Below are 22,757 nucleotides of genomic sequence, written 5' to 3'. Positions count from 1 at the left end.
TTTGAACGTGGTAAAACATGCTATGTATGCACAAACAGAAGCAGTCTCATCTGAGACAGGTCATTCAACTCAATGTCTACATTTGTGTGTGCTCTACATATGTGATTCCAGGGAGAACTGGCTCTTGTTAAAGATCCTGTTCTTAAAACTGGTGTTTTATTCCATACTATATATACAACTTAAGCTTTTCTGAAAGAGTGTCTTGACCTACACAATTAAAGGCCTTGGACAAGTATTAATTTCACCTCCAACTCTAACCACTAATGAGACTTCACTGTTATGTCACTGTCCTGGTTCTTGTGATTTTTATTTCAAGAGCCAATTGCCTTCAGTTCAATACCTGGAATTAGAATTGCAGTTTTGATTTACCTTTACTACTTCAAGCTACTGCCATACACTTAGTGTTTCTATTGTGACCTAACCTTCTGCCTATAATTTTTTTCCAGTTCTCACCATCTTATTGTAAAAATAAACACATATATAATCAGGTGAAATATTTTTTGTTCTCTCCAACGAAAGTATGCAGGAAAATGTAAATAGCATATTGAAAGTCAGATGATGAATTTGTTGCCTCCAAGGAATGTTAGGCACTAATATCTGTTGATATTTTATAGATAAAGTATTTGTGTATGAGACATCTAGAAGGGTGAATGGCCTGTTGCTATGCACAGTGTACATAAAAAGCGTAACCTACAATATCAGTAGCTGTCAAAGTGTTACATAGAATATCTTTGAATTGAATGTCCATACTCTCATGGTGATTTCACACACACACATATATATATAATGTGCCACGTAGTAGTGTCATGTACATAATCAAACTATGCAGAAGGAAAAAGTTAAAACTCTTGTGGTCAATGCTTGTTTAACTGAAATGACTTCAATGTACATCCAATATTCACTCTTCATAATCTTAAGAATCTTGTACTTTGTTCATTATTTTTTAGTCAGGAAATACATAAGGAGGAGTGCTTCCCAAACACACACACACACACACACACACACACACACACACACACACACACACACACACACACAAAAGATATGCTACTATTTATCAGTATATCCATAATTAGAAAGTGAGTTACTCTGTAACAACAGGATAAAAATGGTAAACAAAACTGCTCTCGTTCTAAGTGGTCTGTTTTACCTTATTTCACTGTGTGCGCCCTTCAAATATGCTATTTAAAATAACAATCAGTAGAGTATTAATAACATGCATTTACCAAAAGTATAAAATCATTGAAAAAATTTTCAGTGTGTTGATCATTGATTTCACAATGCCAATATCCACTCATTTTTGAGGTAATGTTACATCTTGAAAATGGCCTTACTTTAGATTGAAACCAAACACACATGTTTAAACAAACAAATTACAACTATTTTGTTCTTCACAACCATTTTAGCCAACTGGATAATTTATCATGAAACCTGTGGAACTGTGCCTCATCAAAAAAGTCCAATCAATGGCAAGAAAACAGGTAATCAATTGGAAAATGAAAACAACTGCCAGAGCAGACTAATATTGGAAATCTGTAGTTGAATTACAACAGTAAAAATGGTGACTGTTGTTATAAGGGAAGAAATAATATTAAGAGAGTTTATGACACTTATGAGCTGCATACCTGGCTCTTGCCCCTCTATTGCTGTCGGTGTTATTCGCTTTATGGGGAATCCATCTTTATCGATACCATTTATCTGAAAATAAAATACACTTACAACATAAATGATTTATGTAGACATCAAGATTCCTTTATCAATAATAAAATTGTTTTGTAAAATTTTATTCTTTAATTCACTCCACACATTGCAACCAATCATGAACAATTGAATCACATGCACCACCCTAGTACTATGAAGCACCCTCTTTACCACTGAAGATGGTGGCAACACTTCATGGGGTGGGCTCCTCAAGACACTAAAATCCTTACAGAGCCATCCATGACTGCTCAACTATCACTTATAATTGATTGAGGTTGGCAGGTTTTGTGAACATATTGTGCTGAATAGCACTGGGATCAGGTAACAAGGTCATACAAGTACTCTCATACCCATGAAATCGATGAAGGTATAGGTTTTCTGCAGGGTTCTGTGGGCTAACAGATGAACAGAATCAGACAGCAGATTGTTGAATTGGTAAGAGACGATATTGCAGACATCTCCTTTATAAATACCTCTGACACCAAAATACCTTCAGCACTTTCCTGAAAAAGGCCTTATTGCCATGTAGAAAGTAGCACATCATGTGGTGTTAGGTACATCTGATATTAATGTGTACCATTGTGTATGATTAAGAATCAGCCCAGTGATCTTCCATCACAATTTAAGAATCCAATGATGGTGTTTTGCTTATCTCTGTGCCCTGTGATACATCATGAGCAGAGGCATATGTAGTGGCTTTTGTACCCAGTATGAAACAAATGGTGCTAGATGAAATGACTGCTCATCACTTCTTGTGGCCCAGTATTGAAATGGCAAGGGATTTGTGTTACCCACTGTTACAATCCACAATTATCATCGCCCATGCATTGCTGGCCATGCCAGTGCCTAAAGCGGCATCAGTTTTCCCAATTCGAACTATTATGACTGGCTAAAAATGTGAAGGTGGAGAATGTGCAGTTATTTCAGTGATTACACAATCAAGTCAAATTTACAAAGAGTTTGGCAGAATAAGCTCACTTATCAGCATGATGTTGCAACCCCTCTGTCCTGGATGCACCCAGTGATTCATTTGAGAAGGGTTTCATAAACCCATTGTATCCTCTCCTGAGACAAGGTGGCATCAAACAGATCCTTGATATATTCAGTACTGTACCCGGGGTGGAGTAGATGTCTGAGCTGGTCCCAACACGTTCTACGAGGACAGGTCTGGCAATCTTGCTGGCCATGGGAGTACCTCAATTTCACACATTTCATAGACACATGCCATATGTATGGACAAGCATTATCCTCTTGAAAAATGGCACCACAATAATGTTGTATGTGAAGTTGTGCTGTCAAAGTTCCCTCAATCACTACCAGCCATGAACTGAAGTCACATCCAATGGATCCCCACATCATGAGCCTAGGAATAACATCACTGCTGCCATACCAGCCAATAATGGTCATCTAGGCTGGTTAAGGAGCATGATTCATCACTGAATACAATGTGATGACATTCATCAGCAGTCCGTGCTTCCTAGTCACAGCGCCAATCAAAACACAGCCATTTGTATTGTGTTGTTAATGGAAACCTACACTGGGGTGGTAATTCTGTGGCTGGGAGGGGGGGTAGGGGTTAACCTCTCATATACCTTACAAGGCCTTGGTTACGACACTAAACTAATACAATCTGGTTGGCATTCTGTCTGACACAGAGCACTGCGACATTAATCATTTACATACTCACCAACAGTGTATGTGTACAAAGTTATATTGACAGCCAACAACATCTTCGGTGTGTTTCACTTTTTTGGTCAGACAGTGTACTTAGACGGAGGTACATGAGAAATTCATATTTGTAATACATGTGAATACAGCTGTGAATTCTGCCTCAATGTGTGAAAACTCAGAATTACCTAACTGATGTTATTTGTATCCAGATGAAGTATTTTATCAGAGACAGTTTGAAATAGCTTTTTTCTGCAAATAAATAACGAAAATGTAATGAGTTTTCAGTTACTGGTATCTCAAAATATCTGGTGAAGATCAGTTTGAAAAGAAAATGTATGTAAGAATTCATTTACGAATGGAAAACCTCGCCTGGGCATTAAAGCAACAATTTACCAGTATTATTGCACTCATAAGTTATGCTCTGGTGCAATATAAACAGTGAGCAGTTAAATGGTCTCCATAAGATACGTGCTGCATTTAGCAACTTAGGACCAGGCAGTGGAACCTAGTATCTTACAACAAAGAAACATTTGTTTGCCTGCTAGCTAAAGGACAAAAGGTGGTATAATGTGAATACTTTAAGGTGACAGTTTTAGATCATGTGTGTTTTGAACTAGTTTTTTGTATGATAGTGGTACAGGTTGGGTCTGAACTACCTTGTTTATGACAACTTCAGCAAAAATTTGCATGGTAGACATTATTGAATCCTTCGTGTACTCAGCTTTGCTATGCATTGTGCGTTGCTCATTGCTTTCTTTTCTTATTTTGAAATGAGTGAAGACACTAATTCTGGTACAGCAAGGAGTTCAGATATGACTTCCACAACACCAGAAGGAATCACTCTAATCATGAGCATTTCACAGAAACACAGAACCTGAGAGTAGCCAGCTTGCCTCACATGAGGAATGGGAGGAGGTTGTTTCTTGGGTGGCCTAAGTCCTCGTTTGTTTATTCTTGTGGCTAACTGTCACATTACAGTGTCTACGCTCTGTACTAATGAGCGGATAGAGTTATTTTCAGTTTTCCTTCTACTTTAGGCATCTTGTTGGTTCTGTCTGTAGCATTGTCAAGTATGGGCCACATGGCTATGAATGGCAACAAAAAGGCTCTGCAATATCCTAATCGTAGCTTCTATGTTACAGATATGAAATCAAAATTCTACAGATTTTGTAATTATTGAATTGGTTTGGAAAGGAAAAGTAATGTTGAGAAACATTTCAATTCTGATAAGCACTCTCTTCAACAGCAGAAAAATGCAGCTGATTCTCAATAGAAACAATCATTTGGTGGAAGCTTAGATAGAACCAAAAAAGGAGAACAAGCAAGAAAAAAGAAACTGTTGAAGTCTGTGGAAAAGCAAACATTTCATTCAAAAAGCTCTTATTATAAAGGACAAAACTGTTTGTTCTAATTTATTATTATTTTACCTGCAATCATCACCTTGTTTTTGAATCAATTTCAAAGCCCTAAAGCTTTTTCTTCAAGTACATAGTGTGGCAACTTTCAATTTTGTATATCTAATCATTAAAAAAATCTAATTGCATGAACAAATAGATGTTAATTTTGCCAGATATAGATGCTACAGTTTCAGATTCCTTCTTGTGGGACACCCTATGCATAGTGTCACATGGAAAAATCAGTAACTGTACTAACTGGAAGATGGTGTCCCATGTATCACACATCCATGTTCAGTGGACAGTGAAATAGGCAGATATTGTGCATTGTATCCATACTGCCATTGAAATGGGTGATTACATCTCAGTCATATGCTGTGCTGAACTGCTCCATCCATCAAGGTGACATGACACACTCTCAAGCGGAGCAGTTCCTTCAAATCCAATTACTCATGATTGTATATATTTTAAGGCAATTCACACAGACAAATGTAGACATTTGAAAGCAAAAAAACACACACACACACACACACACACACACACACACACACCAGAATTTACCTCAAGATAAAATAATTCATTCGGTGGCATGAAAAACCCATGGTACAGATGTTTCTTTTTAGGTACAGGCTCAAGATTGATCTCCTGTATCACATTTCCTTTCATATCAATTAACTTCAGTTGTGTTAATTTTGATATTTTCTTCTGATGTGTGGGTTTAATCAGTACTGAATTATAAGCACCTGTAAAATTTGGGATTTTTATATTAAAATGATGTTACAAATTATTGGATTAAAAATGACAGGCCACCATTAAGCTAAAGTAAAACATACAAAATACTGCACACAGAAAAATGGTGAAGTGATTTACACAGAACTTAAAGAAAGTAGATTAACAAAAGCTGAAGATTATGAGGCAACTTTAACGCAAAAAGTAGAGTAGGAACTACAAAGTTAAACATCAACAGAAAGACAGAGCTCAACATTTACCTCATCAAGACAAGGAGTACCGATGGGTCCAATAAATGGGGTCAAATACACTCATGCACTCGGAGTCATCGTATGGTGGTGTAATGTTACAACTACTTTTTATAAACATTGGAAGAATTTCACAAGTTTTTAAAAAAGGAAAATTTGTAATGTTTGCATGTGAGTGTATATGTCAAACTGAGAGGCAAACACTGGAGGTACTATTTGAAATAAGTGGAGATGCTCCAGAGCTGTGGCACGATCAGCACACATGAACACATATTGAACACTGATGGTGTCTGTCACATACACTCAACTACATTTGCTAAGTTGACTAGTGATGGAAGTAAATTCAGTCATGGGCAGACAGTTCAAATTTATACTACAAGAACAGGACAAAGTCTTTTATATTTTATTGCAATTATTTTCTAATGTCATTATAAATATGAAGGTATGACACAGTTATTGTAATGATTGTGAGCTGCACCTACAGGATGATTGAGAACTTTTATTTATTTTAACATTTTGTATTTATATTTTCACTAATGATGTACTTTTTGGCATAGGCAGTTGTTTGAAAATTGACAGACTTGTTCAGAATTAGTCACCATTAAGGAATATCTATGCATCTCTGGAGGAAATTGTTGTACAGTTTGTGTCTGTCCTGAGCACTTTCAAAACATAAGTGATCACAGATATGAGAGATGAAAGATGAAGAGAAAAAACATATTCAGTGCTAAAAAAAGCTATCTAATTTGACAGAAAATATGAATGTAAATTATGTGGATATACTGAAGCACAGGGAGGTGCACTAGAGTAAATGAAGCAACAAGTTTAGCATCATAGAAAATGAAGGGTATACAGACATAGATAAACAGCTAATTGTTTAACAATGGTACTTGTGCAAACAGAAAAATATGTTGCAGGCGCAAACACAAAAAAAGAAAGAAAATCTCAAATTGAACAAGGCAACTTCTCTTGAATTTGGATTTAAAAAAAATATATATGTATACATATTCTTCTGCATCTCATTTTTCTGCTTCATGATGAACAGTCTATCTTTTAATTAATGGTCATAGTATCTGTGATAGTCTGAAATTAAGTAACCACTGCACAATATTCAAACAGTTTGCAATAAAAAAATGTGAGTTGCTATGGGTTTACATTTGGCTCCTGTTAGATCATAAAATGCTGCACACAAAATACAGCTAACATATTCTTTCTTTAAACAAAAGACAAGATCTATATCTATCTCCAGTCATGAGAAAACATATATGTAGTGCACTCACCTCTGTCCCCACACCCAAACAATACAGGAAGAGTAACTGTTCATAGGATCAACTGTATCTCATACACAGTTCAAGTTATCGATATGACTTTTTGGCGAATGATAGCACACAAAGAGTACAGTATTTTCCCATATGGTTTATACATAAAACTTTTTTATCTACTGACATACTAATAACTACAGATTTCTTCCAATAAGATTCTAGAAGAATGTATTATTAAGTAAGCAACCGAGGAGAAAGCATGCCAATAAGTAATGAAAAAGCTCATTGTCAGAATAAAAATAAACATGTGATTTCTTCACTTATGTCATCAAACCAATACAAATTCTCATTTCACCTTCCTTGCATACTATCAGTTGTCAAAAACTATTTATGAGATACGATGGATCTTATGAATAGTTACTCTCACTGAATTGCTTGTGCACACACACAGAACTAAGAGTACTACACACAAATCAATTTCTCAATATTGGAGACAGATATAGATCTTCCCTAAGTTTAAAGAAAAATTGAGTGTGTTACATAAATATCATATACAGCAAAATAAAGCCCGACATGAACTAAACATAAACTGATGAAAGTAATATTTTCTTTGTAAACTATTGAAATTTCATGTAGTGAGTTACTTCAATTTGACATATTATAATAACTATGACTGTTAACAAAGATACGGGGAGTTTACCATTAAGCTGACGACTGAGACTATAGGATGTGGAAGCATCAAATTTTTTTACTGAATGGTTTCTATAAAATAGTTTGAGAAAGATTGCAGAGTAGCCAGCAGGTATGAGACAGTTTACTCATGCAGGTACTAATGCAGCAACTTACAAGTTAAACATCATCCTCTGTGTGCACCATTTGGCACATATAATTGTGTCAGGCTAAAAATGAAGTCTGCGTGCAGACGACCAGATTCCTTTGTGTTCTCACACATCTTCCTGAACTTTAATTCCCTTTCCAAATTTCTTCTTTGCTTTCCTTACTCCTTGCTTAACATACAGATTGAATAACATCAGGGAGAGGCTTCAACCCTGTCTCATTCCCTTCTCAATTACAGCTTCTGTTTCAAGTCCTTCAAATCTTAGAACTACAGCCTTTTTTCTGTACAAGTTTTAGATAATCTCCCACTCCCTGTACTTCATCCTTGCCACCTTCAGAATGTCAAAGAGTTTATTCCAGAGAACATTGTCAAAATCTTTCTTCAAATTAAGAAATGCTATACATGTAGGCTTGCCTTTTTTCAGTGTACATTTGCCCTAGGTCAGCTAACACCAGATTTTCATTCTTCTGTAAATAATTTGGGTCATTATTTTGCAGCCATGACTGATAGTTCTGTAATAGTTACACCTCTCAGCACCTGCCTTCTTTGGAATTTGAGTTATTACATTTTGAAAAATGTCTGAGGACATTTCACCTGCCTCATATATAGGGTGTATCAAAAAGAATCCTCTGATTTGAAAAAATAATAACTATTATGTTATTTGAGATCTGTGAGTGAACAATGCACTGTTGGAAAGAGCAAACTCTCAAGTTTTACATAGTTCCCACTAGGTAGCAGCAGTGTGTGCCCACTTCAATTCTAGTAAAAATGGTGTCAGGACGACAGAAAGCATGTTGTGTTCTATGTTTTGTGCAGTGATGGTCTGTAAGAACTGCTTAGCATGACTATCATATTAGTTCCTACAGCACAGAGCATTAGACAATGGCATGAACAATTCCAAGGAACAGGTTGTTTGTGTAGAGGCAAATTGCCAGGCTTTCCCCGAGTGTCTGAGACAGACAACAAATTCATCTACTGAAGTTTCACAAGGAGTCCACAGAAATCCATTCTCCATGCAGCTCGACAGCTCAACATGCTCCTGATGAGCATCTGGCGTGTGTTGCATTGACGTTTACACGTGAAACCACACAAAATTCAGCTACTGCAAGCTCTTCTTGAAAGTGACACCACACAAAATTCAGCTACTGCAAGCTCTTCTTGAAAGTGACAAACAACGAAATATGGACTTCTGTAATTTTGTTTTTGGCAAGATGGAGGATGACAGTTTTCTTCCAAGTTTAGTATTTAGTGATTAGATAACATTTGATTTAAATGGAAATGTGAACCATCATAATGTGAGAATATGGGTATGGAACAACCACATGAAGTTGTACAATGTGAGAGGGACTCCCAAAATTAAATATGTTTTGTGCAGTTTCATGGGAAAATGTGTATGGTCCAGCTTTGTTTGCCGAGAACAATGTTACAGTAAGCACCTATCTTGATATGCTTGAGAACTTTCTTTTCCCACAGTTGGAAACTGATTCAAATGACTTCATTTACTGACAGGATGGAGCACCACCACACTGGCATCTGAAGTGGAGGAATTTTTAAATCAAAGGATTACTGAACGATGGATTAATCATACTGGACCATATGATTCAGCTTTACATACTGGCCTCCAAGGTCACTGGACCTGACTATATGTGATTATTTCTTGTGGGGGTTTATAAAAGACTCTCTTTATGTGCCTCCATTACCAACAACAATGAATGGACTGAGACATTGCAAAACAGCAGCTATGGAAGATGTAACTCAAGACTAGTTTGCTGCAGTGTAGGAACTATTTGAATACTGCATTGACATATGCCATGCATCTCAGGGGGGGCATATTGAACAACTATGAAAAGCTATGAAAAAAAAACACTCATTGAGTTTCCCATTCAACAAAAGCAAAATTCATTGTATATGTTTGTTAGTTTCAGAAATATAGTTGTGCCAAATCGGATGATTCTTTTTGATACACTCTGTATTTTACAAGCCAGGTGGAATAGTTTTGTCTTGGCTAGCTCTCCCACAGGTGTCTATAATTCTGAGGGAATGTCATCTACTCTAGGGGACTAGTTTTGATTTATATCTGTTAGTGCTCTGGTGAATACCTCTCACAGTATCACATCCCCCATTTAATTTTCATGTACTTTCTCTACATTTTCTACAATATTGTCTTAAAATTAATTTCCCATATATGATCCTTCTATACATTCCTTCCATCTTCCAGATTTCTCTTCTTTGCTTAGTACTGGCTTGCTATACGAGCTCTTGATATTAATAAAGCTGCTTCTCTTTTCACCAACGGCCCCTTTAATTTTCTTATAGCCATATTCCATCCATCCCCTAGTCATGCATGCTTCTAAAGCCTTTCATTTCTAGCTATTACTGCTTAGCCATTTTATACTCTCTCTCAATCTCATGTTTTAGATGTCTGTCATTCCCTTTTGCCTGCTTCATTTGATGCATTTTAATGATTTCCTCTACCATCAATTAAATTCAATGCTTCAGTATACATATGTATTGATCTACTAATTTACATCTGAAATACACTGCATGTGTAATTCAAAATCAAGTGACTCATTTTGTCATGTATATAGAGAGCAGGAAGTGAAGGGTAGATTTTACCATCCCATCAACAATGTCACTTGAGCCTGAGGACTACTTAGCAGGACAATAAAAGGGAGGGAATTGATCTTTATCATGCTGAAGGAACAATTTTAGCATGCACCTTAAATGATTCAAGGAAACCAGAGAAAACTTATAGCACAATGATGAGATAGGTATTTGAATTACAGTTTTCCTGATCCTAAGTCCATTGTGTTTCACCTGTAGTGCCACCTCACTCTCTATGTTTCTGGAAACCTCAAATTATTTACACAAAACCATGTCTAACATGCTTGTAAGAGCAGAAAGAAAAACAAATTTCATGTTTCCTGTTAACACATGCAGCTCTATGCCTAGACTCTATAACATGGCTATTAAAATCAGGAATAAATTCAATATGTGGTACATGATGAAATAAGAGGTATGGGCTGAGGATGGAGAGGTAAGGGGGGAGTGGGATGGAACAGAGAATGAAGGAGAGACTACAGAGAGAATACTGAACTAGAGAGAAGCAGGAAGGGGTGGTAGGGGGGGGGGGGGGGAGAGGAATAGAGGAGGGAGTGAAATGGGAGGTGGGGTGTAGATGTGTGTGGGGGGGGAGGGGGGAGGGGGGGGAGAGGTTTCTAGCTGAAATTAAGGTCAGGTGGATTGCAGGATTCAAGGATGTATTATAAGGATTACTTTCATCAGTGCCATTTGCAGAAGATACAACTGGAAATAGGATTCAAATTACACAGATTGTGAAGCAGCTATTGAAGTTGAGGATGTTTTTCTCAACACTACAGGTCATGCAAGTGTCTCTCATAAGAATATAATCCATGTGAGAAGGGTCCGAGGCAGGTGTGGCATTAGAATGTACCAGGATACTTATTTAGTACATTGTGTGGGTGGTGAAAGGATTTTGGGAAGGAAGTGCCTCACATTGGGACATGAAGAAAAGTAGTCCTGGTTGAGGATGTGGTTAAGCTGTTAAGCTGTTCCAGGTGGGGTGGTATTTCGTATGTAAAAGGGGGGGGGGGGTGTTCCCTCCACCTGGATAGTGGGCAAGGTTGGAAACTGGGATTAAGTGTGAATATGGCATGGTAGATCTGACTGTGTGCTAAATTGAGGGGTGCAATGTAGCAGACCAAGATTCGACTATTAGACAATGTGATACACAGAAAAAAAAGAATCACAATCTATAATAATTCATCATGTAAACATTTATGTACCCAAAAAGAGCAAATAAGCAGCCTCCTACTTAAAGGAATGAATGGAGACTATCTAGTTCTGATATGATGAACATAGGGGAATTATGGGAAAAGTTTAAACTGATTGTAAATCACACTCTGCAGAAGTATGTGTAGAATAAGTAGATTTTGGGTGATAAAAATCACATTGGTTTAACAAAAATTAAGAAAATGTTGCAGAAGCAGAGATTGTTGCACTCTCAGTTAAAAAAGAATGTGGAAAAGCTGAAAGGCAAAAGTTATTAGAAATTCACGCATCTACAAAAAAAGATCGTTGCACAAAGCATACAACTTCTAGTGTCAAATCTTAGCAAAATACCCCACTGAGAACCTGAGAAAGTCCTGGTCCTAAGTAAAATCACTAAGTAGGTTGAAGGTTTCTATTCAGTCACTCATTGAGTAATCTGGTGTGGCAATAGAAGACAGTGAAAGGAGCCCTTAAGTTTTAAATTTTGCGTTTAAAAAGTCACTCATACAGGAGGATCATACAAACATACCATCATTTGACCATCACACAGACTCCCATGTGGAGGAAATAGAATTAGGCATCCATGGCATTGACAAGCAACTGAGGAAGTTGAAAATAAATAAGTTGCCAGGTCTGGATGGAACCTTTTTGGTTTTCCAGACATTACTCTTCAGCAATTGCCCCTTACCTAGATCGTATTTATCATCAAGCTCTCACCAGTGCAAAGCCTCAAGTGACTAGAAAAAAGTTGAGGTGACTACAGTTTGCAAGAAGTAATCTGAGACTGCTTGCTGATGATGCTGTAGTGTACAGGAAAGCGTTGTTATTGAGTGACTATAGAAGGATACCAGATGATTTACACAGAATTTCTCTTTGGTGTGACAAATGGCAACTTGCTCTAAATATAAGTTAATGCGGAGGAGTAGGAAAAACCACCCTGTAATTTTTTTTCCAGTATTAGTGGTGTGTTGTTTGACACAGGCATGTTTATTAAGTTTCTAGGTGTCATTGCAAAGCAATATGAAATGGAATGAGCATGTCAGGTCAGTGGAAGGAGGGGGGGGGGGGAGGGGGGAACGATAGACTTTGGTTTATTGGAATTCTAGAAAAGTGAGGCTCATCTATTAAGGAGATGACATGCAGAACACTCGTGTAACGATTTATTGAGTACTGCTCGAGTATTTGGGACAATCACCACCAGATCAGATTTCAAAGAACAAAGACACATGATTTGCTTTATAATCCAGTGACATTCAAAAAGATATGAGACTTAGACTTCTTCTGTGAATGAGAATGATAAAATACCTTGAGCAACAATCACAGACACCCTCAGGACATCAAGATAAGTATATAAAAAATAGTGTATTATTTCATTCTCAAAAAACTATTTTCCTTTCACTTACAGATAATGCTTTAATATTTAGAGTGCAATGCAATGTGTGACCTAATAGTTTAATGTATACAGGAAATGTGAGCAGAAATGTTACAGGAGAAAGCACCCATCTATGCAGCCTTAGTAAGACATTTTGAATACAGAGCAATGGATTGATTGTCACTGCAGATGCACTATCTGGGAGTAGATAGTTTGTATGAGAGAAAGTTTTGTTTAGGAATGATTGGCAGCTATCAAAGTAAAGGCACTGTTGTTAGTTGGTAGCTTTTATATGAACAGAAGGTTAAATGTTGTCATTTGAGAGTTGGAGCTAAATGTCCAGGTAGATGGTATACCCTGAGACAAAGGCCACCAGTTGAAACAGACTGGAAGAAATGTGTTAAGATCGAACAGGGATGACAGTATGGTGTCTACACACTGGATTCAGAGCATGAAGATATCGTCAAAGAACCTACAACATATATGTGGATTACAATATCAGGTGACTGGGAAAGATTCCTGCAGATGGCTTAACATTTATGATAAAATTATTAATTTTGAAACCAGAAAAAAACAAAGCAGGTCATTTCCCAGAACTCAAACTTATAGTTCTGTACTGCTTCTCATTTATATTAATGATGAAGCACAAAACTCTCACTGCACTGTATGTTTGCAGATAACACCTCACTATTATTCTTGGCAAAGACAGTAATAAAATGTTGACTTCTTCACACTGAATATAACTGAAGTGTGTCCCAGTTTTAAACTGTGTGTAAATTATAGATGTACAAACATAAAAAAAAAAGTTTTGTATAACCTCGGTTCCGAGAGTTCTGGAAACTGTGCAAAAAATTGGAATAGAGATCAACATAAACATCATTTCTGCTCTTCTTATTGCTCATGAAAATCACACATTGTATGTTAAACCACCATACAGCAAGACCTTCAAAGGTGGTGTTCCAGATTTCTATACACACCGGTACCTCTAATACCCAGTAGCATGTTCTCTTGCATTGATGCATGCCTGTATTTGTCATGGCGTACTATCCACAAGTTCATAAGGCACTGTTGGTCCAGATCATCCCACTTCTCAATGGTGATTTGGCGTATATCCCTCGGAGTGGTTGGTGGGTCACATCACCCATAAACAGCCCTTTTCAATCTATCCCAGATATGTTCATGTCTGGAGAACATGCTGGCCACTCTAGTCAAGTGATGTCATTATCCTGAAGGAAGTCATTCACAAGATGTGAACAATGGAGGCATGAACTGTCATCCATGAAAACAAAAGACTCACCAGTGAGCTGCCAATATGGTTGCACTATGGGTCGAAGGATGGCATCCAGGCATCGTACAGCCATTATAGTACCTTCCATGACCACCAGTGGTGTACATCAGCCCCACATAATGCCACCCCAAAACAACAGGAAACCTCCACATTGCTGCACTCGCTGGTCAGTGAGTCTAAGGTGTTCAGCCTGACCGGCTTGCCTCCAAACATGTCTCCAACAACTGTCTGGTTGAAGGCATTTGTGACACTCATTGGTGAAGAGAATGTGATGCCAGTCCTGAGCAGTCCATTTGGCATGTTGTTTGGCCCATCTGTACCATGCTGCATGGTGTCGTGGTTACGGAGATGGACCTTGCGATGGATGTCGGAAGTGAAGCTGTGCATCATGCTGTCTATTGCGCACAGTTTGAGTCATAACACGACGTCCTGTGGCTGCACGAAAAACATTATTCAACATGATAATGTTGCCGTCAGGGTTCCTCCAAGACTTAATCTGTAGGTCGCAGTCATCTACTGCAGTCCTTGGGTGGCCTGAGTGAGGCATGTCATTGACACTTCCTGTCTCTCTGTGTCTCCTCCATATCTGAACAACATTGCTTTAGTTCACTCTGAAACGCCTGGAAACTTCACTTGTTGAGAGCCCTTCCTGCCATAAAGTAATAATGTGGACGCAATAGAATCATGATTTTGACCATCTAGGCATGGTTGAACTACAGGCAACACAAGCTCTGTACCTCCTTCCTGGTGCAATGATTGGAAATGTTTGGCCGTCAGACTCCCTCTGCCTAATAGGCACTGCTCATGCATGGTTGTTTACATCTTTGGGTGGGTTTAGTGACATCTCTGAACAGTCAAAGGGACTGTGTTTCAGGAGTTCTGGGAAGTGGTGTGACACAAAGCTTTTTTTGATGTGTGTACAATTTTAGCAGTAGATGATGATAACTGTAAATTTCTGAGTGTATGCTTGGATGAAAATATTTAATGGAGAAAGCACAGCACATCTGGCCACAAAAAAAATCATTCATGGTTTATATCTCTAGTAAATTGTTAAAAATGCTTCACAGTTAACTAGTCAGTTATCAGATTATTTAATTTGAATTATAGTTATGGGTTTTTGTGCACTGAGTGTAGCTGATAAAAATCTTACTATAATATTGTGGTTGGTGTATTTAAGCCTGTCATGGACTTAGATAGGGTAGTTTGGGATGAAACTTTCGTTAGTAAAAATATTTCACAATATACTCACTGTGTATGTACATTTTAACTATGTTTCTTTATATGTTGTGCAAGTGTATCATAGAAATGAAGCTGAGTCCATCATTAAACAACATAAGTAGTAGTTACTGTCAGCGTAAAATACAAGCAAGATTCCAAAGTATGTGCATTAATACTCATGCTTAATACAAGCTTCCAAACTTTCTAACAGCAAGTGACATGAATTGGCTCTTATTAACAGTAAAATCTTCAAGAATCATGGTCTTATCGTAAGATACGAGCAGATAATCATTTAAGGTTCCTTATCACCTGCAAAAAAAACAATGTCCTTCAAAAATGTTGCATAATACAAGGTGTCCCACTCAAACCTCCCTGATTTCAAAGACCGAGAGGAAAAAAAACCACAGTAGATATGACAATGAAAAATCCACCACATTGTAGAGCATCTCAAAGAATTTATTTATTTATCACCTATATGCCTCTACATGTGAACCATTTGTAGCACAAAGAATATTAAGTCTGTATTCAATTTCTTGCCAAGTACTTTGTAACATTTTCTCTATTATTGTTGGAATTGTACTAGTGATATGATGTCACAACATAGGAATATCGTCCACTTTGGTTGCATACATGTGGTCCTTCATGAATCCCCACATGAAGAAACTACTGTAGAGTTGCCATTTTCACTTCATGTAACCATACTGCACTCGGGTGACAATACTTGGCCCTTCTGACATGAGAATATAAATTCTTTGAGATGCTCTACAATGTGGTGCATTTTTCATTGTCGTATCTACTGGGTCCTTGAAACCAGGGAGGTTTGAGTGGTACACCCTGTATATAGATGTATATGAACCACAGATAAGATGAATCATCTGATTTGCAAAAGGGTTAATTTTTTAATGCACTTGTGAAGTAGTTCAGCACTATCAGTGCTTAGAAGTATTACATATACAGAGGTTGTGAGTTGGTAATTCCATACCACAGAGAAAACCAAGAACAAAAAGTTAGCACCATATTCAAGTACATGAGAAGTGAAGTGAAGGAAAGAGTATTTCATTCTCTCTCTCAATCCTCATAATACACAAACAACATGCTCTCCATAATTACAGAAACAATCATACCTTTGAGTGGCCTGTGAGAGGTTTCCTTGAACTTATCTGTTGCTACCCTTGAGAACCCATGTGCAAAGTTTATATCACTAACACCTTTAGAACGGACAGTATGTCCTGATTCACTACTGACTTTGACTTTCCATTCTCCTGGTTCTGGTTGCTCGACATTAATTACTTTAACATTTTTTAAATTAAGCAATGGATTTGCTTTCGGTGGCCCCTTGATATCTTCACCATCAGGATTCACAAGTGCAAGTTCTGAGTTCTTGCCTGACACAGAAACTGTAAACTCTTTTACTGATTCATCTATATAAAGATTGTGTTGCTCATCCTTTGTTGCATTGGGTTTGTTAACTGACAACAGATCAACCTTCTGTTCATTGTCATCATAATTGTCCAGTCCAAAAGATTCCCTCACATAATTTAAAACCTGAAACAATGTTACACAGAATAAGTAACTATGTCAAAAATAAAGCAACAGAAAATAGAAACAACGCATAATAATTCACATGACACACTATAAAAGTGGAACAGACGACTGACTGTCTGTTTACAGCTTCACGAGTAAAACTATTCTCTCTGTATATAAAGTTATATACTCCTTGAATAAGGAAGGTCCTCTTAAATATTTGTTAAGCACTGGACAGCCAGCATTTTGCCAGGTTCTCTACTTTCTTGGCAGCCTAAATATTTGGCATTGCAGAACTTACTCTATGTTCTCCCAACTATCCAGCATTCTGTAACATATTACATACAGTAAGTAGAGTCATATGCATATATTCTGAGTTATGTATGGGTAAATTAAGCAAAGCTCACATGGCAGAAAGATCTAGTGAAAGTTTAATGTGCAAACCTTCTTTGTTTATGTGTGTGTTTCTAACGTTGGATAATTTCTCTATATAAAACATTCCATGGCCACAGAAATAGAGCAGTAGCATGTATGGCCCTGTCTCTGATTATCAGAAGAAGTGCACCAGCTCTGCCTTATTGATGTCCCTGGTGAATTTCTGCTGTTAGCAAATCAGACCACCTTAAAAATAAAGTGTCAGAGAGCAGAAAGGCAGAACAGTTTAGCATAGTATGTTTCTTAAAAGAGCTGTTACGCACTGAACAGTCAGCATGCTGCTATGATCCCCACATTTTGGCAGCCAAAAGAAACTTCTTTACTTGCCACTGCTGAATGGAGAACAGGTTAGTGGTGCATGTTTGGGACGGGCATTTAATTATTTCATTTTTTCAAATGTATGCCTCACATTATTATTTTTCCTCTTAGCAAACTGACAGCTACATCTTATCACCAATTATCTCATAAATGTGAAACAGGTTAATAACTGGAAGAGACATATGGTTAAGCGTCTCTCAGTGCACTGCACTCATGATCATTAGGAGTATAACACAGTTCATAGTGGATTTCATAGAATAATTCAGCACTCTACTTCTTCACTGGTAACATACAGTACCATATAACTATCATTAAGTAGTATGAAATGCATTATGTAAAATTCAGTGATTCTATAAGAATCCATGATCCAGTCAACAGCTTGCTCTAGTTCTTGCAAAGAACTTAATTGTGTGCTACGTAAATTATGCTGTATCCTCATTTTGACTGTCACTATAAATATCACAGATTTGGAAGTTTTACCTGTTACAATAAACTTCTTCATATTTTTCAAATGTGTTTGCTTTGTACCTTTATTTTTTCACTTTGCTGGTAGCTTGAGAGTTATATCTGCAGATGTAGATCTGGTTGTCATTCATTTCACAAATATGAAACATGTTGATGCACACAGTTGCTGTATTCAATTTCGTTGACTATGGTAATCTAAATGTTGAATCATTTCTCAGATCTTGTAATTCCCATAAAATTTTCGTTTGTACACTTTTTTTGTCACATTTTCTGATCAAAATTTTGCTATCACATTGCTACATGTATCATGCAGCATAATGAAACAATTGTATTGTTGTGTGGTCTCTAAATAACATTGTTTGTTTCTTGCCAATTATTGTAAATTAATGTTACAGAGGTTTGGGATGTTCTTTTTGACATAATATTTGTTTCGTTATGTAAAATTCTGTGCAATGTATCAAGACCACTATTCTCCATTCCAGAGGCTGTCGAGCTCCACTTGTGCTTCATGTTGCATGCATGGAATACACAAGTTTAAAGGGTCCATTTAATTGGTAAGCACGCTATCAAAATTCTGGTCATTCTGTGATAATATTAAAGTGTAGTTATGGCCATGAATTTAACAAACACTTAATTTGTGAGTTCTTGTACATCATTGTCTCATGAGAGTAAGATGAAAAGTTGTCAACCCAGAGATGAGTAACTGTGTTTTTCTATAAAAAATGCACTTACTTATTGATGTAGTACCCTTTTAGATTGAAGCAATTTCCCAAATATTTTTCTAGTGAGTAGTTTCCATTCCTTGTGATTTTTAACATCTGCAAAATAATAACAATCTATAGCTGCAATAACTTTCTCATTGGCATCAAAGTGCTTTCCAACCATAAATTACTTAAAATGTGTCAACTGGCAGAAATCAAAAGATGCCATATCTGGTAAACAGTGGTGGGACAATAGTTCATACTTCAAATCTCGCAGCTTACCAATGCCAATGCACATTAATAGGCAAGTGCATTTTCTTCATGTAAAATGATTTTTTTTTCTTTTCTAATCAAGGTGTATCCTCATGTGTTACTTCATTCAACTCGTTCAGAAGACTTGTGTAGCATTCATCAGTCATTGTTTTGTACCTTGACAGGTAATCAATAAGAAGGATCCCTCTAACACCCCAGAGAACATTATTCGTGGTGGACCTATGTCTCATCCAAAGTAACAAATCCGATACAAAATAAGATGTCAGCATTCAACAAATGCAGCACTTATCTTTCACAAAGCTAGCTCATCAATTATTCTCTGTGTAAAATGTGCCACATTCCTTTCTTTGATATACTTATGGCACCAGCTATTTTTAATCATAGATCATGGGATAGTGAGACACATTCTTTCTTGATGTTGTTGCCTATTATTACAGTTTTATGACATCCTTCATGTGAATCACTTTTGCGAGATGTACAGCCACATTTGAGATCAGCACCCCATTTCTTGATAATTTGATATAAAGCAGCAGCCTCCTTATAAGTCCATACCAACTTCATGATCTATTTTCATTATCAATGAACTGTTTAAAGCAAATAGTTTTATGACAGCACCATATTGTTGTTTATACATTTGAGTCAGACACATGACTGCACAAGCTAAATTAATACAGGAAAAATAAAGTTCTTTGATATCAATAACATTTTTTTTAGTGTCTGAAACATTTGCCTTGGACTCATAAGAGTTAGTCACACAGTTCTGAAGATTATTGAAATGTTATTTAAGTCATTTATACTATCCTTAATTAACATTCTGTTTCAAGTCTTGTATCTAAAGTGGATTAAGTTGACATTGATTTCATACTGAAATATTGCAATATATTTCACTCTGCCACAGCTATGGAGGAGCTGTAGAAAGCAGATTCTGCATATGGACGCTATAGGCTCATGCATCACCTCCTACATTTGCAAAATACATTATCTAGCTGTCTCCACCTAGCAGATCCCATAGTTATGAGTAGCCTCATGATCAGCTTATAAATGTCCAGGTACTGACGGGTATCCTACAAGACTGATCTCTCTGTGTTCTGGTAGTCCTCCATCTTTGCTGGGCCACTTTATCTTCTCTTTATCAAATCACCTGCTCTTTTCAAGTTGTTCTTCAGCAATCCCAAAATTTTATGGAAGTTAATTCAATCTTTGACACTAACATTCACTCTCGCCACATATCCTTGTACATTACTTCCACCTAAAGTTCTGAATTCATCTCCCGTAATGGTACCCAAGTAGGTGCAAAAGGATGCCTCTCTCAGCACAAGTAGTTTTCCCAACTGTTGAAACTCTCTGACCTCTTATTACAGTAATATAAACTCAATGATTAAACTCATGAGAAACTATGGAGCTGTCCTTGAACTGTTCATCATCCACCAGCATGGGACACATTATCTCACTCATCTAGCTAGGTACTACTTAAGCCTACAAACTATTTTCCAACTTATCAGTTTTGTTCATTACAAACTGCTTATAGCATAAATGAACTGTAAATATGTATATTATATAACTCCACCTGACATTGGGTGTAAGTTAAATCTCTTGTAACAAAAAACTGTTCTAGTGAAAGGATACATTAAAACTAATCAAAATATCCACCGGTGTACTGCCAGTCTACAGTGTCCAACGGGAACAATATTTCGGCGATCAAACATGTCGCCATCATCAGGTGAACTGATGGACTGAGCTCCTGTGAACATGCCGGCACGGAGATCCATATGCTATGGCTGCTCAGAGGGAACTGGGTATGGTCGCAGTGGCAGCCGATTTAAATACCCTTCACCCGCGGCATGCTCCCTACACTGCCCGCGCCCCGCACCACGGTCTCGCGATGGAACAGATTGCGACGGTGTCTGAGATGACGTCGGTGTGATGGCTCTGTCCGCTGTGGTCATCACAACTATACGTTCGCTCGATTTACTCTTGATTAACCCAATCGCTGGTTCCCAAGCCTTGCTAAGATTATAACCACAGTCATTGTTTATGAGGTTGTCATTGGTGTGAATTTCGATGGCCTCTCTAACAACGCTGTCCCAGTATCTCGACGTCTGTACCAGAATCCTCGTGCATTCATACTCCATAGCGTGATTTTCTGCCAAACAATGTTCAGTGACTGCCGACTAGCTTGGATACATGAGTCGAGAGTACCTCTGGTGTTCACAGCATTGATCCTCGACAGTACGCATCGTCTGACCAATATACGACTTGCCACATTGACACGGAATCTGGTACACGCCGGCCTTCCTCAAACCGAGGTCATCTTCGGTGCTCCCCACCAGTGCACAAGTTTTATTCGGAGGACAAAACACAGTTCTGACCCGGTGTTTCTTCAAAATGCGGGCAATTTTCCCCGAGAGTGCGCCTGTATATGGAATAAATGCAGTGCCTACCTCCTCCCTCGTGATTTCATCCATCTCCACAGGTTTTGCTGTAGTGGTTGCGTGGAGAGCATGTTGAATCTGCCACTCTGAGTACCCATTTTTTCGAAATACAGTTCTCAGATGTTCCAATTCCTGGGGTAGACTCTCTTGACCGGCAGTACACCCGTGGATATTTTGATTATCAAATACACTGGGAGAAACTCAATAATCACTACATTGAAACTGTGAGACAATTTGCGAAAATTCTGCTGAAATTATTTATTATGTATTCAGTAACATATAACCAAAACAAAACATAATTACATTATATGAAAAAAATTTACGCACCTCTTTCACATCTGTTTTATTGAGATGGAAAACTTGTCCTAAGCTTGTGGCTGCAATATCTTCATAAACCTGGTAATTGGGTTTATCTGCATCATTACAGTCACCAGTTAATATAAACACAACCTGAAATATTTAAGGAATGATATATTTCAGCTTAAATTTGCACATTGCGCAATAAAAAATGCACAGTTGGCAAGAAAAGTATAGAAGTTGAAGAAGTTTATGGTAAAGTGTTTGGTTACAATTCCACCAACTTGTCTACTAGCTCTCTCTCTCTCTCTCTCTCTCTCTCTCTCTCTCTCTCTCACACACACACACACACACACACACACACACACACACACACACACAAACCACAACACAATGGAAGCAAATTGGAGGGGGAACTTTGGAATATGGAATGAGTTCAACATAATGAGTACAAACAACAAGTAAATGCCACAGTCAAACGCATGGCCTGGTCACCAACATCATCACTCTCGTTATGAACCACTCAATGTTTACCAATGGATAACAATCATCTTTAGATTTTTTAATGTAATATAGACTTCACCTATATAAATTCATGTTGCTCTTGAATATTTTACAGTGTCATCAACACATCATATATCAGGTTTCTATCTCAGTCTCTTCTTACATCTTGAAATACAGCAGATAACTTGCTTGGTGCTATACTGTTCATTTGCCTGGTTATGTGTCCTACCAAAACTCCATTTCCTTCTGATAACAGTCATATCCCCAACGTCCAGTTCATTTTCTTCTGTGGTCC

At 37.5% G+C, this 22,757-nt stretch overlaps 1 protein-coding gene across 1 annotated transcript in view; it reads right to left on the bottom strand.

The window, feature by feature from the left end:
- LOC126298209 (hemicentin-1-like) overlaps positions 1–22,757 on the bottom strand; it is a 748,827-nt gene that overhangs the window by 569,994 nt on the left and 156,076 nt on the right. The window contains exons 4-7 of the mRNA XM_049989513.1: positions 21,989–22,111; positions 16,638–17,058; positions 5,328–5,509; positions 1,626–1,698 (exon numbers count right to left, since the gene is read on the bottom strand). Of these exons, the coding sequence (XP_049845470.1) occupies positions 1,626–1,698; positions 5,328–5,509; positions 16,638–17,058; positions 21,989–22,111 (799 nt within the window). The remainder of the gene's footprint in view (positions 1–1,625; positions 1,699–5,327; positions 5,510–16,637; positions 17,059–21,988; positions 22,112–22,757) is intronic.

This window comes from Schistocerca gregaria, chromosome X, assembly GCF_023897955.1.
Source record: "Schistocerca gregaria isolate iqSchGreg1 chromosome X, iqSchGreg1.2, whole genome shotgun sequence".
NCBI lineage: Eukaryota > Metazoa > Arthropoda > Insecta > Orthoptera > Acrididae > Schistocerca > Schistocerca gregaria.
This window is presented reverse-complemented; position numbering and strand designations above follow the sequence as displayed.